General features: G+C 46.1%; 2 protein-coding genes and 1 pseudogene across 3 annotated transcripts; 1 reads left to right on the forward strand and 2 right to left on the reverse strand.

Moving 5' to 3' along the window:
- The window catches only part of LOC147987346 (uncharacterized), a 24,127-nt pseudogene extending 21,376 nt beyond the window's left edge, over nt 1–2,751 (forward strand).
- A 5,184-nt stretch (nt 2,752–7,935) lies between these two features.
- Nucleotides 7,936–9,129, reverse strand: LOC147987347 (uncharacterized). Its single transcript, XM_087540313.1, has 2 exons — nt 8,560–9,129; nt 7,936–8,472 (listed from the first exon to the last, which is right to left on the reverse strand). The coding sequence occupies exons 1-2, from the start codon at nt 9,025–9,027 to the stop codon at nt 8,350–8,352; spliced, it is 591 nt and encodes a 196-aa protein (XP_087396439.1). The 5' UTR covers nt 9,028–9,129; the 3' UTR covers nt 7,936–8,349.
- A 4,310-nt stretch (nt 9,130–13,439) lies between these two features.
- On the reverse strand, nt 13,440–19,732 carry LOC147987348 (bZIP transcription factor 27-like). Of its 2 annotated transcripts, none has more exons than XM_087540315.1 (2): nt 19,202–19,732; nt 13,440–13,663 (listed from the first exon to the last, which is right to left on the reverse strand). In XM_087540315.1, exons 1-2 carry the CDS (start codon nt 19,628–19,630, stop codon nt 13,640–13,642), a joined length of 453 nt encoding a protein of 150 aa, XP_087396441.1. In that variant the 5' UTR covers nt 19,631–19,732; the 3' UTR covers nt 13,440–13,639. The 2 variants fall into 2 exon arrangements, with proteins under 2 accessions (XP_087396441.1, XP_087396440.1); XM_087540314.1 differs by lacking the exon at nt 13,440–13,663 and adding an exon at nt 18,746–19,096.
- Between the last annotated feature and the right edge of the window lie 1,411 nt (nt 19,733–21,143).

Raw genomic sequence — 21,143 nt, forward strand, 5'->3', positions numbered from 1 at the left:
GATATATTGGAAGCCTATGTTTGGATATCCGAAGTGTTCCGGGTGAAAGCGGGATTTTACCGGAGTACCGGGAGGTTACCGGAACCCCCCGGGAGATATATGGGCCTTAGTGGAAAAGAGAAGAGGCAGCCAGAGATGGGCCGCGCGCCCCTCCCCTCCCTTGGTCCGAATAGGACAAGGAGAGGGGGCCGGCCCCCCTTTCTCTTTTCCCCCCTCCGCGAATCCTATTAGAACTAGGATTGGGGGGGGGAGGAATCCTACTCCCGGAGGGAGTAGGACTCCTCCTGGCGCGCCTCTCCTAGGCCGGCCGCACCCCCCCCCTTGAGACTATATACGGAGGCAGGGGCACCCCAGAGGAACACAAGTTGATCCACGTGATCATATTCTTAGCCGTGTGCGGCGCCCCCTGCCACCATAGTCCTCGATAATATTGTAGCTGTGCTTAGGCGAAGCCCTGCGACAGTAGTACATCAAGATTGTCACCACGCCGTCGTGCTGACGGAACTCTTCCCCGACACTTTACTGGATCGGAGTCCGGGGATCGTCATCGAGCTGAACGTGTGCTAGAACTCGGAGGTGCCGTAGTTTCGGTGCTTGATCGGTCAGGCCGTGGAGACGTACGACTACATCAACCAAATGCTTCCGTTGTCGATCTACAAGGGTACGTAGATCACACTCTCCCCTCTCGTTCCTATGCATCACCATGATCTTGCGTGTGCGTAGGAATTTTTTTGAAATTACTACGTTCCCCAACAGTAACATACCGATGACAAAGGGAACAACGTATGTTGTTATGCGGTTTGACCAATAAAGATCTTCGTAGAATATGTGGGAGCCAATATGAGCATCCAGGTTCCGCTATTGGTTATTGACCGGAGACGTGTCTCGGTCATGTCTACATTGTTCTCGAACCCGTAGGGTCCGCACGCTTAAGGTTTCGATGACAGTTATATTATGAGTTTATGAGTTTTGATGTACCGAAGGAATTCGGAGTCCCGGATGAGATCGGGGACATGACGAGGAGTCTCTAAATGGTCGAGACGTAAAGATTGATATATTGGATGACTATATTCGGACATCGGAAAGGTTCCGAGTGATTCGGGTATTTTTCGGAGTACCGGGGAGTTACGGGAATTCGCCGGGGAAGTATTGGGCCTTAGTGGACCTGAGGGGAGAGAGAGGGTAGCAGCCAAGGAGGTGGCGCGCCCCCTCCCATGAGGAGTCCGGATTGGACTAGGGGAGGGGGGCGCGGCCCCTCTTTCCCTCTCCCTCCCCCTCTCTTTCCTTCCCCCTTCTCTCTTCCTAGTTGGAATAGGAAAGGGGAGTCCTACTCCTACTAGGAGGAGGACTCCCCCCTCCTTGGCGCGCCCCAAGGGCCGGCCGGCCTCCCCCCTTGCTCCTTTATATACGGGGGCAGGGGGGCACCTCTAGACACACAAGTTGATCTTCGTGATCGTTCTCTTAGCCGTGTGCGGTGCCCCCCTCCACCATAATCCTCGATAATATTGTAGCGGTGCTTAGGCGAAGCCCTGCGACGGTAGAATCAAGATCGTCACCACGCCGTCGTGCTGACGGAACTCTTTCCCAACACTTTGCTGGATCGGAGTCCGGGGATCGTCATCGAGCTGAACGTGTGCTAGAACTCGGAGGTGCCATAGTTTCGGTGCTTGATCGGTCGGGCCGTGAAGACGTACGACTACATCAACCGCGTTGTGCTAACGCTTCCGCTTCCGGTCTACGAGGGTACGTAGACAACACTCTCCCCTCTCGTTGCTATGCATCACCATGATCTTACGTGTGCGTAGGATTTTTTTTTTGAAATTACTATGTTTCCCAACAAAGTGGGCCACATTTGGATTCCAATAATGCATATGTATTGTCAGGCACGCAAAGTTTGCAACCAAGAAAGGTGGAAAGAAAGCTAGCAAGGCACTATTGAAGATGTGGCCAAAGGTACCCCCGCACCACTGCCCCCGAATCACCAACCACTATTATTGATAGCGGGGACAAAACAAGTTGAGGATTTTGACAAAACACCTGCCTATCTCTCGTGTGAATCTTCGGTGCAAAAAGAAGGGCGAGATAGATGATTTAGAGGCAACAACTGTGGTTAACAACATGAGTGATGGAGGTGACAAGATTAACACTGATTAGGGGGGCACAATCATCGCAAAATGGACTTGGTTCCAAGAGTGAAAATTATCACATGACAAAGTGGGAGAAAGCTAATCAAGGCATGGCACCCGAGCAAACCAACATGTACACCAGCCGTAGGCAACAGACCGGAGGCCACGGCTAACCTCCGCAAGACCCGAGAAGAAGTGAAAATGACGGTCACTATCAAATGCCTTAGGACACCAGAAGAAATGAGAATAAATACATGTATCAGTTGAATGGCAATCAAAGGCTTTTGGGGCAACCTAGCTCGACATTGCCAAGGTCCAGCCAAGGTAGATCCCCATAGCAAAACCCTAGGAGAAACGGAGAGGAAGTCATATCCCATTGAATAACAACCGACGGTTGTAGTTCTGGTAATTGAATACGAACACTAAACCAACATGTCGCGATGTAGGGAACCCTTGTTTGTCAGCCAGGACTTTGGGCGTCTTTAGCAACTTAACGCCAGCCACATCATCTAAGCTGAAGAACACAATAGATGGTGTGTCGTCTGGTGACAATAAGCCCGCCGAGGTCTGTCAGCCGAAAGCTTTGGAATATTTAGTAATCCCAAAAAGGAATAAACGCTCATGAAAATGAGGTGGATCACGAACCTTGTAAAGAAAGATGGGTTTTGTGGCAAAGTCCGCGGTACGGGAGAGGAAATATTCTTCTTGCGAGGATGAAATTTATCGTGGCGTCTTATTCAGAATGTTTGTGGTTGTTGCTTCAATATGAAGTTGGCGGTGCAGGATGCATGGTTGATAACCAAATTGTGACTTGAGGTCAAAAATACTATATTGTGTTTTTTATCAAGCAGTTGTTGGGTGGAATCGTGGCCTTACCATTTTCTTGTCATTATTTACACCATTTTCATGTTATTATTTATTTGGTTTAAATAACCAAAATTTCCTCATTATTGATCCTGTTATAAACAACATGAAGCCATGCGTGTGTCACAACTACTACAACCGTTCTAAAATATATGACGTTTTGGTAGGCCAAACTAGCCTACCAAAACATCTTATATTTTGGAATGGATGTAGTATTTTTTAATGGTACGAGGATACCAAGATTTATCGAGTCTACCTAGTCAGTTCTTGTGATTGAAGAAAATATATGGTGATACTCCCTTGAAAGGAAGTTGTGTAAATTTTGTGTGAAGTCAAACAGTTCAAAGTTGGACCGCATTCAAAGAAAAAACCACAATACCAAATGAATATGAAGACAAAAAGTGAAATACACTCATATTATATCTATTTAATATTGTAGTCATTGATGCTTTTTTTCCCTACAAACATGGTCAAACTGTGCATCATTTGACTTCCCCAAAAATTTAAAGGCCTTCTTTCTAAGACGGAAGGAGTATTGTAGCATTTTTTACATTCTACTACATGTACTCATCTATGCTGGCTTGTGTTTGACCAATTGGATAGGATACAAGCAAGATACGCGGAAGGGAATATCAACGGACGAATCGTTGAGAAAGGAGAAGATATTCTTCACGCACAAGCAGGAAAAGAGAAAGAAAAGAAAAGATGGATAGATAGAGTGATGGATGTGAAAGGGAGGAACAAGGCAGGCGTTGCGTGTCGACCATGCATGCGGCTGGGACGGCACTCACTAATTACAGCAATGGAAAACAAGGTGGTTTATACTCCATTTGGGTCCTTTTTGGTTTGGGGCATCACATCCGATGGCCCATGCCCCTAGCTGCATTTCCATGTCCTTCTCAGAAAAAAAAGGAGAGCTAATTTCCATCTGTTTTTTTTTAAAGACCCGGTTTGGCCGGCTTCATTGATTTATGAGAAAGTAGCGGGAAATACATGGGGGGTCAAGTGACAATGGTTGAAAAAAGAGGAAAGAGAAAAACTAGAGCTCACAAGGAGCGAATCATGAAGGTGCTATCTCGCAGGATAGACCCCGAACGGGGGCTCTAGGCAGGCGGCGCCGGCGGCGCGCCACTGCTCGCAATCCAGTTCGATGGCGCGAGCGACGTCATTGAGGCATGGCAACTTTCCCCTGAAGACGCATTCGTTTCTCTCCTTCCATAAGTTCCAGGCGATCAGAATGAGCATCGATGTAAAGCCCTTTCGCGCACCCGCTGGCGTGCTGCGAATCATGTGCAGGCAGTGCTGCATTGTAGAGTGGAGCGACGACTTGGCGGTGACCATTTCCCCACAGCCAGCTCTAACGGAGAAGGTTGCCCAAGTTTGACGGGCGAACGGGCACTCCCAGAAGAGATGAACCGCCGATTCCAGGCTACGGAGACAGAGGCTGCAGAAGTATCCATTTGGCCAGCCTCGCCTTTGCAGCCGATCGTTGCACCAGATCTTGTTCCTGAGCATGAGCCATGTGAACATCTTGGCAGATCCTGGCGCCCAGCTTTTCCAGATCACCTTGTCATCACTCGTGCTCGGCCTGGACTGAAAGAGTATTCGGTAGGCCGCCTTTGCCGAGTAGCGATCACCTCCGCCCGCAGTCCACTGAATCCGATCAGGAGCGAGACTATCTAGGATCAGGCCTGCTTGTTGAATTTGCCTCCAGAGTTGCAGAAACTCGACGACGATAAGCGATGTGTTGCCGTGATGGAGGTCTCTGATCCATTGGTCGCTGGCGAGCGCGGCGGCCACCATGCGGTTCTTGCGCCTGGAGTGGCTATAGAGGCTCGGGAAGGCGGCAGCCAGAGGGGCCGCACCCAACCAAAGGCTCGTCCAGAAGAAGGCATGCTGGCCATTCCCGAGCAGGACGTGCGTGGATTTCTGGAATGTCGCGATGTCCATCTTGTCGCAGGTGAGGGGAAAGGCCGCCCATGGACGTTGTGGGTGCTGCCACGCCAGCCAGAGCCATCGCTGCCGCAGCGCAGAGGCGAAGAGCTGCAGGCCGAGGATCCCCAGCCCTTCCTTCTCCGTCGGCGAACATACAGAGCTCCACGCTACCTTGCGCTTTCCACCTATCAGCTCTTCTTCCTGCGCCCAGAGGAAACGCCGCCTCGCTTTGTCGATCTCCTTCAAGACCTTCTTTGGCGCCTTCAGCACAGAAAGGGCGTAGGTGGGCAGAGCGGACAGCACTGCGTGCACCAGAACGCGTCGGCCTGCCAGCTCCATCAACTTCCCCTTCCATCCCGCGAGGCGCGATTTGATCCTGTCAATGAGGAACTGGAAGTGCACGATCCGCAAGCGCTTAGTGGAGATAGGCAGCCCCAGGTAGGTTGTGGGGAAGCAAGAAATGGTGCCGCCGAAACCGTGCAGCATATCCTCCAGTGCGTGGGCGTCGCAGTTCATCGGGATGACCGAGGACTTGGCCTGGTTGAGCTTGAGGCCAGTGGCTTCTCCGAACGAGTGCAGCATCTCCAGCAGGCAGTCCACCTCCTCCTTAATTGGATTTGCAAAGATTACCGCATCGTCAGCGTAAAGGCTGACCCTCATGCTTGCTCCCCGCCCTGGCAGCGGTGCAATCAAATTCTGTCTAGTGGCTGATTCGAGTAGGCGGTACAGGGGATCGATTGCCAGGATGAACAGCAGCGGCGAAAGCGGGTCCCCCTGCCGCAGCCCACACGCGTGGAAGAAGCTTGGCCCCTGCATGCCATTAAGCAAGCATGAGGAGGACGCAGAAGCAAGCAGCAGGGAAATCCAGTTTCTCCAACGCTGCGAGAAGCCCATTTGCTGCAGAAGCTCGATCAAGTATGCCCAGGAGACGGAGTCAAAGGCTTGGGCGAAGTCCAATTTGAAAAGCAGAGCCTGTTTCTTCTCTCTGTGCAGCATTCTGACGCAACCTTGCACGAACTGAAAGCTGTCGTGGATGCACTTTCCTCTCTGAAAGGCCGTCTGAGCCGGCGAGATCACTCCCTCCAGGGCATCCGAGAGTCTTGGGGCAAGCACCTTTGAGATCAGCTTCGCGACGGAATGGATAAGGCTGATGGGCCTGTAGTGGCCGATCTCCGAGGCGTCGATGCGCTTGGGCAGGAGGGCAATCAGAGCGGTGTTGATGTCGCTGAAATTTTTTCCGGCCATGTGATAGAACTTTTGAAAAACTGCCATGATCTCGTTCTTGATGATATGCCAACAGGAGCGGAAGAATTGGCCGGTAAAGCCATCTGGGCCTGGCGCCTTCTCCGCCGGTGATGCGACGATCGCTGCCCATACCTCAGCCATAGTGAACGGGCCGTCCAGCTCTGTCGCGGTCACCACCGGGATGCGGAGCTGCTCCCAGTTCAGAGTGCAGTTGCACCTCTCGCCCTGGCCTAAGGAGGCAGAGAAGTGGTTGAAGATAGCCTGCTCCTTCTCGTTGTGATCGACAAGAACTCTGTCGTTGACGTTGAGCGCATGAATAAAAAATTTCCGTCTGCGCGATCTCATCTTTGCGTGGAACAGCTTGGTGCTAGCATCCCCAGCTCGGAGCCAACTGATTCTTGAGGCCTGACGCTTTCTAGCTCTTTCTATAGCTGCCAGACCGAGCACCTTCAATTTCAAGTTTTTTCGTAGGTTGAATTCAGCGTATGATAGTGATCTGCTCTCTTATGCTTTGTCGAGCTGAAAGATCACCTCATTGGCGATCTGCAACTGCTGCTTGCACTTGCCGAACGTGCTCCTGCTCCAAATCTTCAGGTCGTCCGCCACTCTCGCCATGCGCCTCTTGATCCTGACAAACGGACAGTCATGTGGAACGGCTTTCATCTCTGCTGGTATCAAATTAGGAGCACCAGAGTAGATCAGTTAGTTAATCCATGGATATGACCCAGCCGGTACGTTGTTAGATGGTCGTTTTCATCTATAGCAGTTTGGTGTCTATTCTCAACAGATTAATCAGTAATTAAATCCATGGATAGGATTTAAGTTTTAGTTTTTTGTGTGGACAGGACAGGCTATGTATGCCTGCTGCAGCCCGAGGTCGGGGTGGGCGTGGGGGTGGGGTTGGGTACCACGATCCATATAACCATCGACCCATCCCAAAATATTTTGTGTACTCCGCCTCATGTAGCTAGGTAGATAACTCCACGCATGTTTGTCCATAAAAATGCAAGCCAGGCACATATATGTTGCATATAGATACTGTCGTTGACGACATTATTAACAGTGAAAATGGGTGAGTATCGACAATATGTGTGCTGCATGCGTGGTGGCGCAGTGCAGTGGGGACATACTACTAGTCTACTAGTACTACATAGCCGTAGGTTCACGGGAAGTGCATGGACGAAGTTGGGTATGTATGAATCAACTTCAAAAACACACATTTCTAAATGCTAAAAAAATCTGAAAAATGTGACACAAGTACGTCTCCTTGTTCTATGTGCATGCATAAAGTTTCATGAAAAAAAAATTTGTGGTCTGTGCAAAAAAATAAAAAAGTGCGTCGTGAAACGTTATTTAGAAACACTGAAATTTGTCTTTTTAGAGACAAAATAATATGATATCTTTTTCACAAAACTTGGTGCCACGCACACAGATTTGCAAACATGTATACTTGATATTTTCTTTTGATTTTTTTTAACATTTTAAAACATGCTTAAAGTGATTTTCTTTAAAGGGTGCATATGCCTTATGCGTTCAGGACGTGCCCACTCTAGGTTCACCATCGGATTCCGCGTCCACGTCTTGCTGCTAGTACAGCAATCTTGGTTCCCCATCTTTTTTTTTTTGACAATCTTGGTTCCCCATCTCAAGATCTTGGTAGTACCTGGCACGAAACAAAACCGAATCAAGGCGCCTACGGTATGTCTAGCCTGAAGAGAATCCATTTTATCATAGATTCATCATTCATGCATGCATGTGTCATCCATGTACGTAGGAGTATATTTCTTGCCAGGCCAGGCCACTGCCCGCTCAAGTAGGCTTGTGATGGAAAAGCCGTTAATTTGCGCACGTACGTACTCCTAGCTCAATTGATCCATTCATCTCTGGCCTCAATATATATTAAGGAAAGAGACTCATCTATTAATCTATTATACTATACTACTCTAGTTAACTAGCTTCCCTTCCATCCATCGTCGAGCTACATCCTTGCTTAATTACTTTTGCAAGCAAGAAAGGCTATGATTCGATACATACATACATACATACATAGTGGTACTTTGTTAACAAGTAGTCCAGTGCTGAATAAGTCATCTCATCTAGCTAGCTAGCTAGCTTGGACAATCAATCCATTGTAAGTGCAATGAAGCTGCTGCTACAGTCGACGGCCGGTGATCATGATTCATGGTGGAGGGGCGGAGCGGCACCTCTGCTTCTGCCGCTGCTGCTTCTGCTGGAGCGTACTACTAGTGCTCCCGCTGCTGCAGTCTGGGACGGGTGCCTGCGCCGCCTTCGCCAAACGATCCTGCATGCCAACATACAAACGGAGTAACATTTTCAGGTAGCTAATAATTACGGAGTAAATGACAAAGAGAGAAGTAGCCGTGTGTACGTTGATGAAGTCCTGCTCGCGCTGGATTAGCATCATGTTCTCCCGGCGCAGCTGCGCCAGCTCCAGCTCCATCTCGTTGGTGCAGGCCTGTTTCCGCGCTCGCGACCGCGCCGCCGACTCCCGGTTCTTGATCATCCGGCGCTGCCGCCGGTCGCCGCCCGCCACTGGCTGCACAGCGGCTCTCTTGCTGGCGCCTCCGGACGCGGATAAGCCAAAGTGACAGCCGGCTAGGTCGTCGCCGGAGCTGGTGGCCGAGTTGGCAGCGCCGGTCCCCCCGGGGCAGGTGAACTCCAGGGTGAGCGCCGTGTGAGGCGGCGGCGTGCGGGGAGGCTGCGGAACGGCGCCGGCGAGGTAGTCCTGGGGGTGGGCGGCGCCGCGGTAGGGAGCGGCGGCCGGGGAGTGGAGGTGGTGAGACTGTAGCGCGGGCGGGGTGGTGCACAGCGACATATCCTTCCACAGCTCCTCCATCGATGATCTTATCCAAGCTACTTACAGTAGATCTTGCTTGAGTTGAGTGGATGGAATGGAAGCAAGTCAAATGTAGCTAGGCAGGCAATGCAAGCAGAGAGTTATTTGGTCCACATATAGATGGTGCTCTCTCTTTATAGCCACGCTACTAGCTATATTATTGGCATGCACGTGAAGTTTACGACCAAGAAAGGTGGACAAGACAAGTAAACATGGTTTGCAAGTTGGAGAGAGGATTTTCTACCTTGCATGTGATTTTCCCGTGCATGCATCCATTGCATTTTTATTGCTGTGTGGGATCGCTGACATCATCTATAGTGTTTTCTCTCTCAATAACATACATGTACATGTTATTCTCTACCGACTAAGTTTCACTCATATTTGACGATTTTGACAAAACGCTCGCCTATCTCTCCCCTGAATCTTTGGTGCAAAACGAGGGGCGAGATAAAGGCTTTAGAGGCAAACAACGGCGGTAACATGGAACACATGAGTGTTGCTTGGAGGCAACAAGATTAATGATGGTCAGGAGGGCCACAATCATCCAACATGGATTTGGTTCTAGGAGTGAAAATTATCACATGCAAAAGCGAGAGAAAGCTAATCAAAGTATGGCATCCGGGCAAGACTATAGGTACACCAGCCGTAGGCAGCAGACTGGAGGCGACAACAAAGGTAGACCTCCGCGAGACCCGAGAAGAAGTGAAAATGATGGCGAAAGCCCTTTCTGCTCCCGAGCTCAAATGAGCTCTCGGGATGACTAGTAAATTCCAAATATCAAAACAATTAAAAAACTGTTTTTTTGGAAAACTTGGACAAATGTTTTGTATGCTTGAAACTTTTCATCATAAAACGACATTCGTGCAAGTCATGGAAAAAACAAATCAGCACTCCAAAATGCTTTAAAAATAGCATTTTTGGAGCATCAATTTTGTTTTTTACCACGACTACCATGAATGTCCTCTCATGATAAATTTCAAAAGCGCACAAAACATTTGTCAAAGTTTATCACACAAATATCAGATTTTTTACTATTTTTTTTCTGTCATCAAAGAGCATTTGAGCTCGGAAGCAGATAATCCACGCCTGAATGAAGGCCGCTTTCAAAGGCCTTTGCATGCCAGAAGAAATGGAACAAATACATGTACCATTTCAAATACTTGGGTATCCCGAATACATGTATAACTAAGTACATTTTAAATACTTAGCTATACAATCAATGTTGTTAGATTATGCAATAGTGATTGGAACTGGCCTGTAAAAGAATGGGAAGAAGATTAAGTGTGTGGAAAGGTAGAAATAAATCCTACGGAGGTAGATTAATTGTCATTACTTCTAGTTTAAGTAATGTTCCTCTTTATATGATATCTTTATTGGAATTACCTAAGGGGCCCAGTAAGAGAATGATTTTTTTATATGAGAAGGATGCTTTGGCAAGAAGACGATAATGTTTAAAAAATATCATTTGGTGAAATGGGAAGATGTTTATAGACCTAAAGAAATGGGAAGATCTTGACACCATGAACGTTTTTCTTCTTTGAAAATGGATTTGGAAGTTAGAAAATAAGAAAGGGGTGTGGCAGGATTTAGTGAGAAGAAAATACTTAGATAATGTACTCTAAGAGACCGTAAGAAAAGGAATGGTTTATCTATTTTTTGGTAGGGTTTAATGAAGGTTAAACCCATTTATCTGCAATTTAGCAGAAAGATAGTAGGGAATGAGGAGAGAACTTTGTTCTAGAGTGATGTGTGGCTGGGTGACAAACCTCTCAGTGTACAATTCCCTAGACTATATGTTCTTACTTTCAGCACTAACTTTACTATAGCTAAAGCTTTGTCTGATAACATGAGCCTAGCTATTTACATTTAGGAGTGTTATCTGAGGGGAAACTGCATACATGTGGTATGTGCTTAAAGATATTTGCAGTAGAGTAGTGTTAAATGACCGGGAGGATGGATGTAGCCTGGTTACTGACCAAGTCTGTAAAGTTCTCTGTAAGGTCTTTATAGTTAGTGTTAAAAACTGATCAAGTGATATGGAAACATAGGAAATTATGGTATGCCAAGATACCTTTGAAAGTGAAAGATTTTATGTCGATGGTATTTAGAAATAGCAGGCTGACTAGAGATAACGTGGCAAAAAGAAACTGGAATGGTAAGGACAAGAGCTATACCTTGTGTGATCACCCTGAAACAATGGAGCATTTATTTTCTGCCTGTGTGGTTACTAAATTCATTTGGGGGTTTATTAGGAGAGCCATGGGAATGCACGGTATACCCTACAAGATTGAAGATTTTAGCAATTGGGTTGAGAGTTTTTCCAAAATCAGTTAGACAGATTGTGGCAGTAGGGGTCGCGACAGTTTTCTAGTCTTTGTTGAAAGATAGAAATGTTGCTACTTTTTGTCATGTTTACCCGCATGACCCTAGTGTGATATTCTTTCAAGTTTCTTATTGGATGACGGATGTCTTATTGGGCTGGACTACAAAAAAAAAGAAGGATAACTGATGCAACGAGCCATGGTGGCACTGCTTGTTGATGTTGCCAACGGTTTCTTCAACAAAAGAAGAGGTTGGGCACCGATGACAAAAAGACCGGGAATAGGATGATGCTGTAGGGCTTGATTTCTGTAGGGCTCGATTTCTGTAACGACGAGTTCAGATTAGGCAGTGAGACATACGTGCAAAACTTTGTGCACGGGATGGAACCCTGCGTGGTTACCTACTGTTGCATTTTACCTATTGTTTTTTAGATGCATATCCTTTCTTTTCCCTGGGTGCCATGGTAGGGTGCCTGGGATACTGAAGACATATGTTTTTTTAAAATAAGTTATCAATTTCTTTTCATCAATGAAATGAAATCAGGGGTACGCCCCTCAATTTGAGAAAAGAAAACATGTATCAGTCCAATGACAATCAAAGGCTTTTGGAATAGGCTAGCACGCCAGCGCCAAGGTTAAGCCAAGGTAGACCCCCACAACAAGACCCAAGGAGAAATGAGAGATGAAAGCATGCCCCATTGAATAACAACCAACCATCACAGTTATAGCAACCGGATCAAAATATTGAGGATTTTGGGCACCTTCAGAAGTCGAACGCCAGCCACAACATCTGAATTGAAGGAAATAGCATATGGTGCGTCGTCTGGTGGTGGTAAGCATGTGGATGTCGGTGAACCAAAAGCTTTGGAATATTCATCAATGCTAAAAAGGGACAAAAGATGGTGAAGGCCTGCGAAGAAAGTTAGGTTTTGTGGCGACGTCTACGAAATGGGGGGGGGGGGGGATATTCTGCTTACGAGGATGAAATTTATCAGGGTGTCTTATTCAGAATGTTTGTGATTGTTGCTTCGCCTTGGCCTTTCTGTGTTTGTAAGAAGTTGGCGGTGCAGTGCATGGTTGATAACCAAACAGTCACTTGAGGTCAGGAATACTCTACTGGTTTTTATCAAGTGGTTGCTAGGTGGAACCCTGGCCTTATTATCATTTTGTTTTTATCATTTATTTGTTTTAAATAATTAGGTGTCCTCATTATTGATCCTTGTATAAACAACATGAAGCCATGCATGTGTTGGAGCTATTTTTGACTGATTCGAGGATACCAAGATTTATCGAGTCTGCCTGGTCAATTGTGAGTGACTGAAGAGTATTCAGATGCTATTGTTGTATTTCTTTTTGCATTATTGTACTATAGTATGCATCTGGAACGATGGAGTAATATAAATGAAATTTCAGAAATGGATCATACAGTTTCGAGATTTTGTAAAAAATAATAATTAAAAAATTCAATGGATATGATACAAGCAAGATATGAAAGGGGATATATCAACGGATGAATCGTTGAGAAAGGAGAATATATTCTCCACGTACAAGTAGGAAAAGAAAAAGGAAAGAAAAGCTGGATAGATAGGGTGATGGGTGTGAAGGGGGCAACAAGGAAAGGCAGGGGTTGCGTGTCGACCATGAGTGCAACTGGGACGGCCCTCACTAGTTACAGCAATGGAAAACAAGGCGGTTTATGCTCCATTTGGGTCCTTTTGGTTTTGGGCATCACATCCGATGGCCCCCTCGCTACATTTCCATCTGTCAGGTGGTCGTTCTCATCTCAACTAGTACTCCTATCAAATTTGGAACACCTAGCAGAGAAGATCAGTTAGTTAATCCATGGATATGATCTAGATGGTACATTGTTAGATAGTCGTTTTCATCTATAGCAGTTTGGTGTCCATCCTCACCTGCTTAATCCATGGATATGACTCAGGTTTTGGTCTTCTCTGTGGACAGGACAGGCCTATGCTATATTTTTTTTCGAAAAGAGGGGTCATCCTCGGCCTCTACGTCGAGTGATGCACACAACTTTTTATTTATCATATCAAAGTTCATCATCTGACCATAACAAAGTTCAACTAATAAAGTGTCGCACATGACTGTCCGAAGAGTAAATTAAAAAGTAAAAAATTATAGGAAAATGAACCTCATGCATCACAAATCCTACTAGTAGGCCGTCAACCAAATCGGTTGAACAAATCCCGAGAGACCATCTCCCATCGGTTGCACCCAAAGACCGTGGGCACCCGATTGTCCTCCTTGCAAAGTAATGACCACACATGGAACTAGCTGGCAGCCTTGAAGATAACCTGCAAAAAGTTTGGAACTTTCGTTCTGTTAAAAATACAAACATTACGCGTGTTCCAAATGGACCAAAGTAAAGCACAAATTCCCACATGGATCTGAGACTTAAACTTGGGGTGCACCCCCACTAACCAGTTTTCAAACATATTCGTACTACAGTACTCGTAGGTGGAGATAGGTTGGAAGCTTTTTAAATTGGGGGAGAATTTCACTTTCCGTCCTGTGCATCAACTAGGTATGCATACGGTCTTTTAAGTATGAGTACTAGGATTTTTAATCTCGCTTACGCACCGAGCCTAGTCCTCAATAAATGCGTGAGTAACAAAAAAGTCTGGTCCTCAAAAATAAATAGAACCTAAATTTGCCTTCGTGAGGATTTAAACCTAGATATTGGGTTTGTACATCCACTCTCCCAACCGGTTGAGCTAGGCTCACTCCCCAACCAATGCTGTCTACTGCAACCTGCGGTGCGGCCACGATCCCATATCTTTGTCGACACAAACCTCTAATGTGTAGTTTTTTGTTAAATACTCACTCCGTCTCATGTAGCTAGTTGATAACTCCTGCTGATAGCACGCATGTTTGGCGATAAAAATGCAAGCCAGTCACATATGCGTAGATACTGTTGTTGACGACATTAACGGTGAAAAAAAGGTAAGTATCTACATGTGTGCTGCATGTGTGGTGGTGCAGTCCAGTGGGACACCATCGGACTCCGCATCTACTAATGAAAGAATTCCCTATTTGACACTGTTTTAAATTTCGTTTTCCTATTTAACATTGAAGAAATATTTCTTCCCTATACAACATCAACTTTAAATTTTGTTCCCAATATAACACTTCTATCCATTTTTTTGACATAATGGTGTTAAATGACACGTGTCCTCATATTGTTTCCACGCTCACGACCGCGCCGCCGACTCCCGGTTCTTGATCATCCGGCGCTGCCGCCGATCGCCACTGGCTGCACAGCGGCTCTCTTGCTGGCGCCTCCGGACGCGGAGAAGCCAAAGTGACAGCCAGTTGGGTCATCGCCAGATCTGGTGGCCAAGTTGGCAGCGCCGGTCGCCCGGGGCAGGTGAACTCCAGGGTGAGCGCCGTGTGAGGCGGCGGCGTGCGGAGAGGCTGCGGAACGACGCCGGTGAGGTAGTTCTGGGGGTGGGCGGCGCCACGGTAGGGAGCGGCGGCTGGGGAGTGGAGGTGGTAGGACTGTAGCGCGACCGGGGTGGAGCACAACGACATGTCCTTCCACAGCTCCTCCATCGATGATCTTATCCAAGCTACCTAGTATGGGAGGGAATAGGATGATGTTGTAGGGCTTGATTTCTATAGGGCTCGATTTCTGTAACTATGAGTTCAGATTAGGCAGTGAGACATACGTGCAAAACGTTGTGCACATGATGGAACCCTGCGTGGTTACCTACTGTTGCATTTTACCTATTGTTTTTTAGATGCCTATCCTGTCTTTTCCCTAGGTGCCATGGTAGGGCGCCTGGGGTACTGAAGACGTATGCTTTTTCCAAAAAATTATCGGTTTCTTTCCATCAATGAAATGAAATCGGGGTGTGCCCCTCAATTTGAAAAAAAAAAACATGTATCAGTTCAATGCCAATCAAAGGCTTTTGGAATAGCCTAGCACACCATCGGCAAGGTTAAGCCAAGGTAGACCCCCACAACAAGACCCAAGGAGAAATGAGAGATGAAAGCATGCCCCCATTGAATAACAACCAACCATCGCAATTATAGCAACCGAATCAAAATATCGGGGATTTTGGGCATCTTCAGAAGTCGAACGCCAGCCACAACATGTGAGTCAAAGGAAATAGCATATGGTGCATCGTCTAGTGGTGGTAAGCATGTGGATGTCGGTCAACCAAAAGCTTTGGAATATTCATCAGTGCTAAAAGGGGGAAAAGATGGTAAAAACGAGGTGGATGGTGAACCATGCGAAGAAAGTTGGTTTTGTGACAACGCCTACAAAATGGGAGGGGGGGGGGGGTGGATATTCTGCTTACGAGGATGAAATTTATCAGGGTGCCTTATTTGGAATGCTTGTGATTGTTGCTTCGGCTCGGTGGTGCAGGATGCATGGTTGATAACCAAACAGTCACTTGACGTCAGGAATACTCTACTGGTTTTTATCAAGTGCTTGCTGGGTGGAACCCTGGCCTTATCATCATTTTGTTTTTATTATTTATTTGTTTTAAATAATTAGGTGTCCTCATTATTGATCCTTGTATAAACAACATGAAGCCTAGCTTTTTAAAATTTCGTTAGTGGATGTGGAACAAAATTTCGGCGTGTCCTCGTATTGTTCGCGTGTGCCGTGTGCGTGTTTCGTCGAGTCGAGCCGTCCATCAAGCAAGCTGGCGGCCGTGTTGTTTTATACGTGCGTGTGCTGTGTGCAAGCTAGCTTAAAAATCTATCCAGTAGGGAGCTAGCTGGTTGGTACTCGTACGTGTGATCTCCAGGAATATGACACCGGAATAAGAAATCGGCTTATTCACTAACCATGGACTCCACCTTTAAATAAGACATCGGAATAAATAAAAGGACTGAATAAATGTCTGAGGGTAGAATAGTCATTTGATGTGCCATTTAGCACTGTTTGCACAAAATATGGATGAAAGTGTTATATTGGGAACAAAATTTAAAGGTTGTGTTAGATAGGGAAGAAATATTTTTTTCAGTGTCAAATAGGGAATACAAAATTTAGACAATGTTAAATAAGGATTTCTCTCCACATCTTGCTGCTAGGACAACATAGTGTAAAGCAAGTAGGTCATCTTGGTACGTGGCACAAAACAAAAATGAATCAATCCGCCATGGTATGCCTGGCATGAAGAAAATCCATTTTACAATAGATTCATGCATGGCATTTGTCAATAATCTAGTCTACAAGAGTTGGGCATCCTTTGGATGTTGTTGGGTTTTCATAATACTTTTGCTCTCCCTATTTTAAATTATACGGTGATTAGTTTTCATTTAAAGTCAAACCTCTTTAAGTTCGACCAAATTTGTAGAGAAATGTATCAATAACCATAATAACAAATCAGTATCATTAGATTCATTATGAAAGGATTTTCATATTTTATTTATTAGTATTGAGGATGTCGATATTCTTGGCTCTGGACTTGGTTAAAGTTAAAGAAATTTGACTTTTTAAAAAATTAATACACCTTCTATTATGAAACTGGGGGAATATTTGATTTGGCGAGTGTGGGAAGATGATGGAATGTGTTTTTCTTTTTATTTATAGTGTGGTGTGTTGATGGGCCATCCGTGGTGTGATTCTGTGTTATCTGCTAATCAACCCATATTTATATGATGGAATTTTCTGCAACGATTGCTACATGTATTATATTCATGCTACAGTATCACATGTTGACGCTTTTTTTTTCTAGGTGATAGGAGGGTGTGCGGGATTGATATTTTTATAGGCAGGTTGCTGCCAATTGTTTTAAAAATTGTTGACCGGCTTTAAAATTACAGAGCATAGTGAATTAAAAAATTAATAAGAGAACTCCATAAAAAAATTACTGGCCTGGTCAAAATTGGATGACCAAATTTTAAATTGAAGACATCAATTGATTATGAGGCATTAAAAATTAAAGAGCATAGTGTAATTGATAGATCTTCTTGCCAGACCAGGCCATACCCCACTCAAGTAGGCCGTTAATTTGCAAATGTACGAAGCAAACTAGGAATTGATTCATTCATCTCTGGCCGCAATATATATTACTCAATTACTCAAGATAAATGGATCAGTTGACCCACTCAAGGAGGGAGACTCGAGAGCGACTATTCTGCACCTAGACTCACCTACACCTGAGTGTGAACGATAAATTCAAAAAAATAGTACGTGTTAATTGATGGATATGCTCCAGCTGGCACGTTGTTAGATGGTCGTTTTCATCTATAGCGCTTAGGTATCTATCCTCACTAGATTAATTAGTTAATCCATGGATATGATTCAGGTTTTAGTTTTCTTTGTGGACAGGACAGGCTATATACGGCTGCTACAGCCTAATCGTGGGCGGTGGGGTTGGGGTAACACGACCCATGTCGATTTCACACATTTCTTTTGCCGGGGAGTTGATGGTGACATATGTCACCTCGTCCCATCCCAAAAATATGTACCCGTAATTACGTCTCTTCCAAAATATATTGTGCATTACTACCTCTGTTTGGGTTTACTGATCACTTTCGTATTTTGTGTCAAATTTTGATCATAGATTTTCCTAACAAAATATTAGCTCTATGTCACAAACTTATATTGTTGCATTCATATTTGAAAGAGGTTATCCATGATAGTATTTTTTATGATATTATCTATTTTTTCTAGTTAAATCAAAGGTGAACGTTTAACGCAAAACACAAAGAGGGGGGAGGGGGAGGTAATAAACCTGGATGTGGGTAGTGGATTTTTTTAAGTCAATCTTTGTAAACTTGACCAAGTTTATAAATATCTATCAACTTCTAAAATATCAAATCAATACTATTAGATTCATCATCAAATATATTTTCATATGGTATATGCATTATGTAGATATAAATATTTTTTCTATAAACTAAACGTTGTCAAGCTTGATTTTTTGCGGAAAACAGTACACCATATTATGGGATGTAGGGAGCAGATTAATTGGTATAGCCGCATGCATGATGCACGTCCGTACAAAATATTGCAAGCCAAGCCAAAAGGAACACTAGTCCATATTGCAGCCACGCACAGATATAAGATATTGCATAGATGCTGTCGTTGACGAGATAAGCGGCGAAAAAGATGGTGTCTATGTCTACATATGTGCTGCATGTGTGGTGGTGGGGACATACTTCTACATAGATACAAACATAAGATTCGTCATCCACATGTTGGTACGGGACACAAAGCAAAACCGAATCAACCCGCCCACGGTATGTCTGGCCTGAATAAAATCCATCTTATCATGCATGCATTCGTCATTCATCTACTAGTATCTTGTTGCAGGCCATTGGGCCACTCGATCCCCACTCAAGTAGGCTTGTGATGGAAAAGCCGTTCATTTGCGCAGCTAGCTCAATTGATTCATTCATATCTGGCCTCAGTATTACTCTAAGGAGACGTACGCCAAGTAGTATAGTGCAACTAGTACAGTAGTGGAGTAGTACTAGCTTAGCTTAACTTCCATCCATCGTCGAGCTACATGCTTGCTTAATTTGCAAGGAAGTAGGCTATTGCTAGATTACATACATACTTGGTTAACGAGTAGACCAAGTATGCATGTCAAGTCATCTACTGAGCTAGCTGCCGTTGTAGCTGCCGCTGCTAGAGGCAATGGCCGCCGCGGCGATCATGGTGCAGGGGCAGAGCGGCACCTCTGCTGCTGCTGGAGGGTACTACTAGTGTTCCTGCTGCTGCAGTCGGGGACGGCTACCTGAACCGCCTTCGCCAAACGATCCTGCATACCAGCATTTTCAGCTAGCTAGCAGGAAATGAAGCTAGTAGGAGTAATTAAATGGCAAAGAGAGAAGTAGCGCGTGTGTATCTGACTATGTGTACGTACGTTGATGAAGTCCTTCTCGCGCTGGATTAGCATCCTGTTCTCCCGGCGCAGCTGCTCCAGCTCCTGCTCCATCTCGTTGGTGTGGGCGTGCTTCCGCGCCCGCGACCGCGCCGCCGACTCCCGGTTCTTGACCATCCGGCGCTGCCGCCGGTCGCCGCCCACCGCCGGCTGGACCACGGCCCTCCTGCTGCCGCCTCCGGACGCGGAGAAGCCAAAGTGGCAGCCGGCTGGGTCGTCGCCGATCCCCCCGAGGTAGGTGAGCGCCGTGTGAGGAGGCGGCGTGGCGGGCGGCTGTGGAACGGCGCCGGCGAGGTAGTCCTGGGAGTAGGCAGCGCCGCGGTAGGGAGCGGCGGCTGGGGAGTGGAGATGGTGAGACTGTAGCGCGGGCGGGGTGGAGCAGAGCGACATGTCCTTCCACAGCTCATCCATCGATGATCTTGCTTGAGTTGAGTGGATGGAATGGATGGAAGCAAGTCAAATGTAGCTAGACAGGCAGGCAATGCCAGCAGAGAGATATTTGGTCGACAGATAGATGTTGCAATCTCTCCCCTCTCCCTCCCTTTATAGCCACGCAGTCTCCTCCATCCATCCATGGTGCACACGTGGTAGCAGCAACTTTATTTTTAAAATTTCTTCTTCAAAAGCAAATAAAAAAGGGAATTCACCACTAGTATGATTTTAGCTACTCGCTCCGTCTCGGTCTATAAAGCATGCACGTAATAGTTCTAGATCAGCAATTTAACTCGCTAAATATATTACATGTAACAAATATACATACATATTCAGAGATGAATCCAACAATATGTTTTTTATGACATATAACCCATTTCTAAACAGTCAGATCAATGACCAGTAACCACGCGCATGCTCTGTACACCAAGACAGAGGTAGTAGGAGGATCGGGGTCGGACCCATGGGCCATGGCCAACAATGCACACCGGTAGTACTTGTTCCTCAACAGTGAGCTAGCCAGCACACCCACCTGTACTCCTACAGGTGTACACTATGCACTAGTGTATCAAGGGTATCTCAAACGTGGACCTCTTCCTCCATCTGTCCGGATCAAGACCTTGCAAGCCATCCAACGGTGTCCAGCATCGGTTCGTGAACTAGTCTGGGTGTTCGTTTACCCGTAAACCAAAAGCATATTAAGGGGGGGCTTTGCGAGAGTCCGTACACCCGGCACGTAGGACTCCGACATGTCCGACCCAACCAAAACTGAGATGGAGCCCGCAGATTATGAAATAGCCACACTGTTTCCGCAGCAAAACCCCCTTTCTCAACCCTCCCCTCTACCATCACGCAGCTCTCCACTCTAATTCCCGCCCTTTTTTATTGTTATTGGGTGCTATGCATTTGAATTTCAAATTGGTCGGACCTGGGGCATTTAGGGGATGCGGTTGGATGGCCAGCTCCCGTATCACTGACCATGGACTGGTTCCCATCAGTCCGTGAATGAATACGGCGTCCGATTTAGGGGTCAATGTTGGAGATGACCTAATGCTACAATTATATACTCAAACATATCGACTTCTCCTTCTTTGAAAAGAAAACATATCAATTTTGTATGATTGCACGATGTATTGCTCTCGTGCATAGGCACGTATATATGATGTACAAAGGTGGGCCACGGATCTCAACTATACAAGGAACTAGGAGACGGGCCCAATACACAATATGCACATAACACATATACTCAACACCCCCCCCCCCCCCCGCGCGCAATCGAAGCGGTACCGCGGCTGACGCAAAGACTGGATCGGAACTCCTCAAATGACGCCGTAGGCAAGCCCTTGGTCATGATATCTGCAAATTGTTGGGAAGTAGGGACGTGTAAAACACGAATATGGCCAAGGGCCACCTATTGCCGAACAAAATGAATATCCAACTCAATATGCTTGGTCTGTCGATGATGCACCGGGTTAGCGGAGAGGTAGACCGC

Source organism: Triticum urartu, chromosome 2A (genome assembly GCF_056163025.1).
Source record: "Triticum urartu cultivar PI428250 chromosome 2A, HENAU_Tu73, whole genome shotgun sequence".
Taxonomy (NCBI): Eukaryota; Viridiplantae; Streptophyta; class Magnoliopsida; order Poales; family Poaceae; genus Triticum; species Triticum urartu.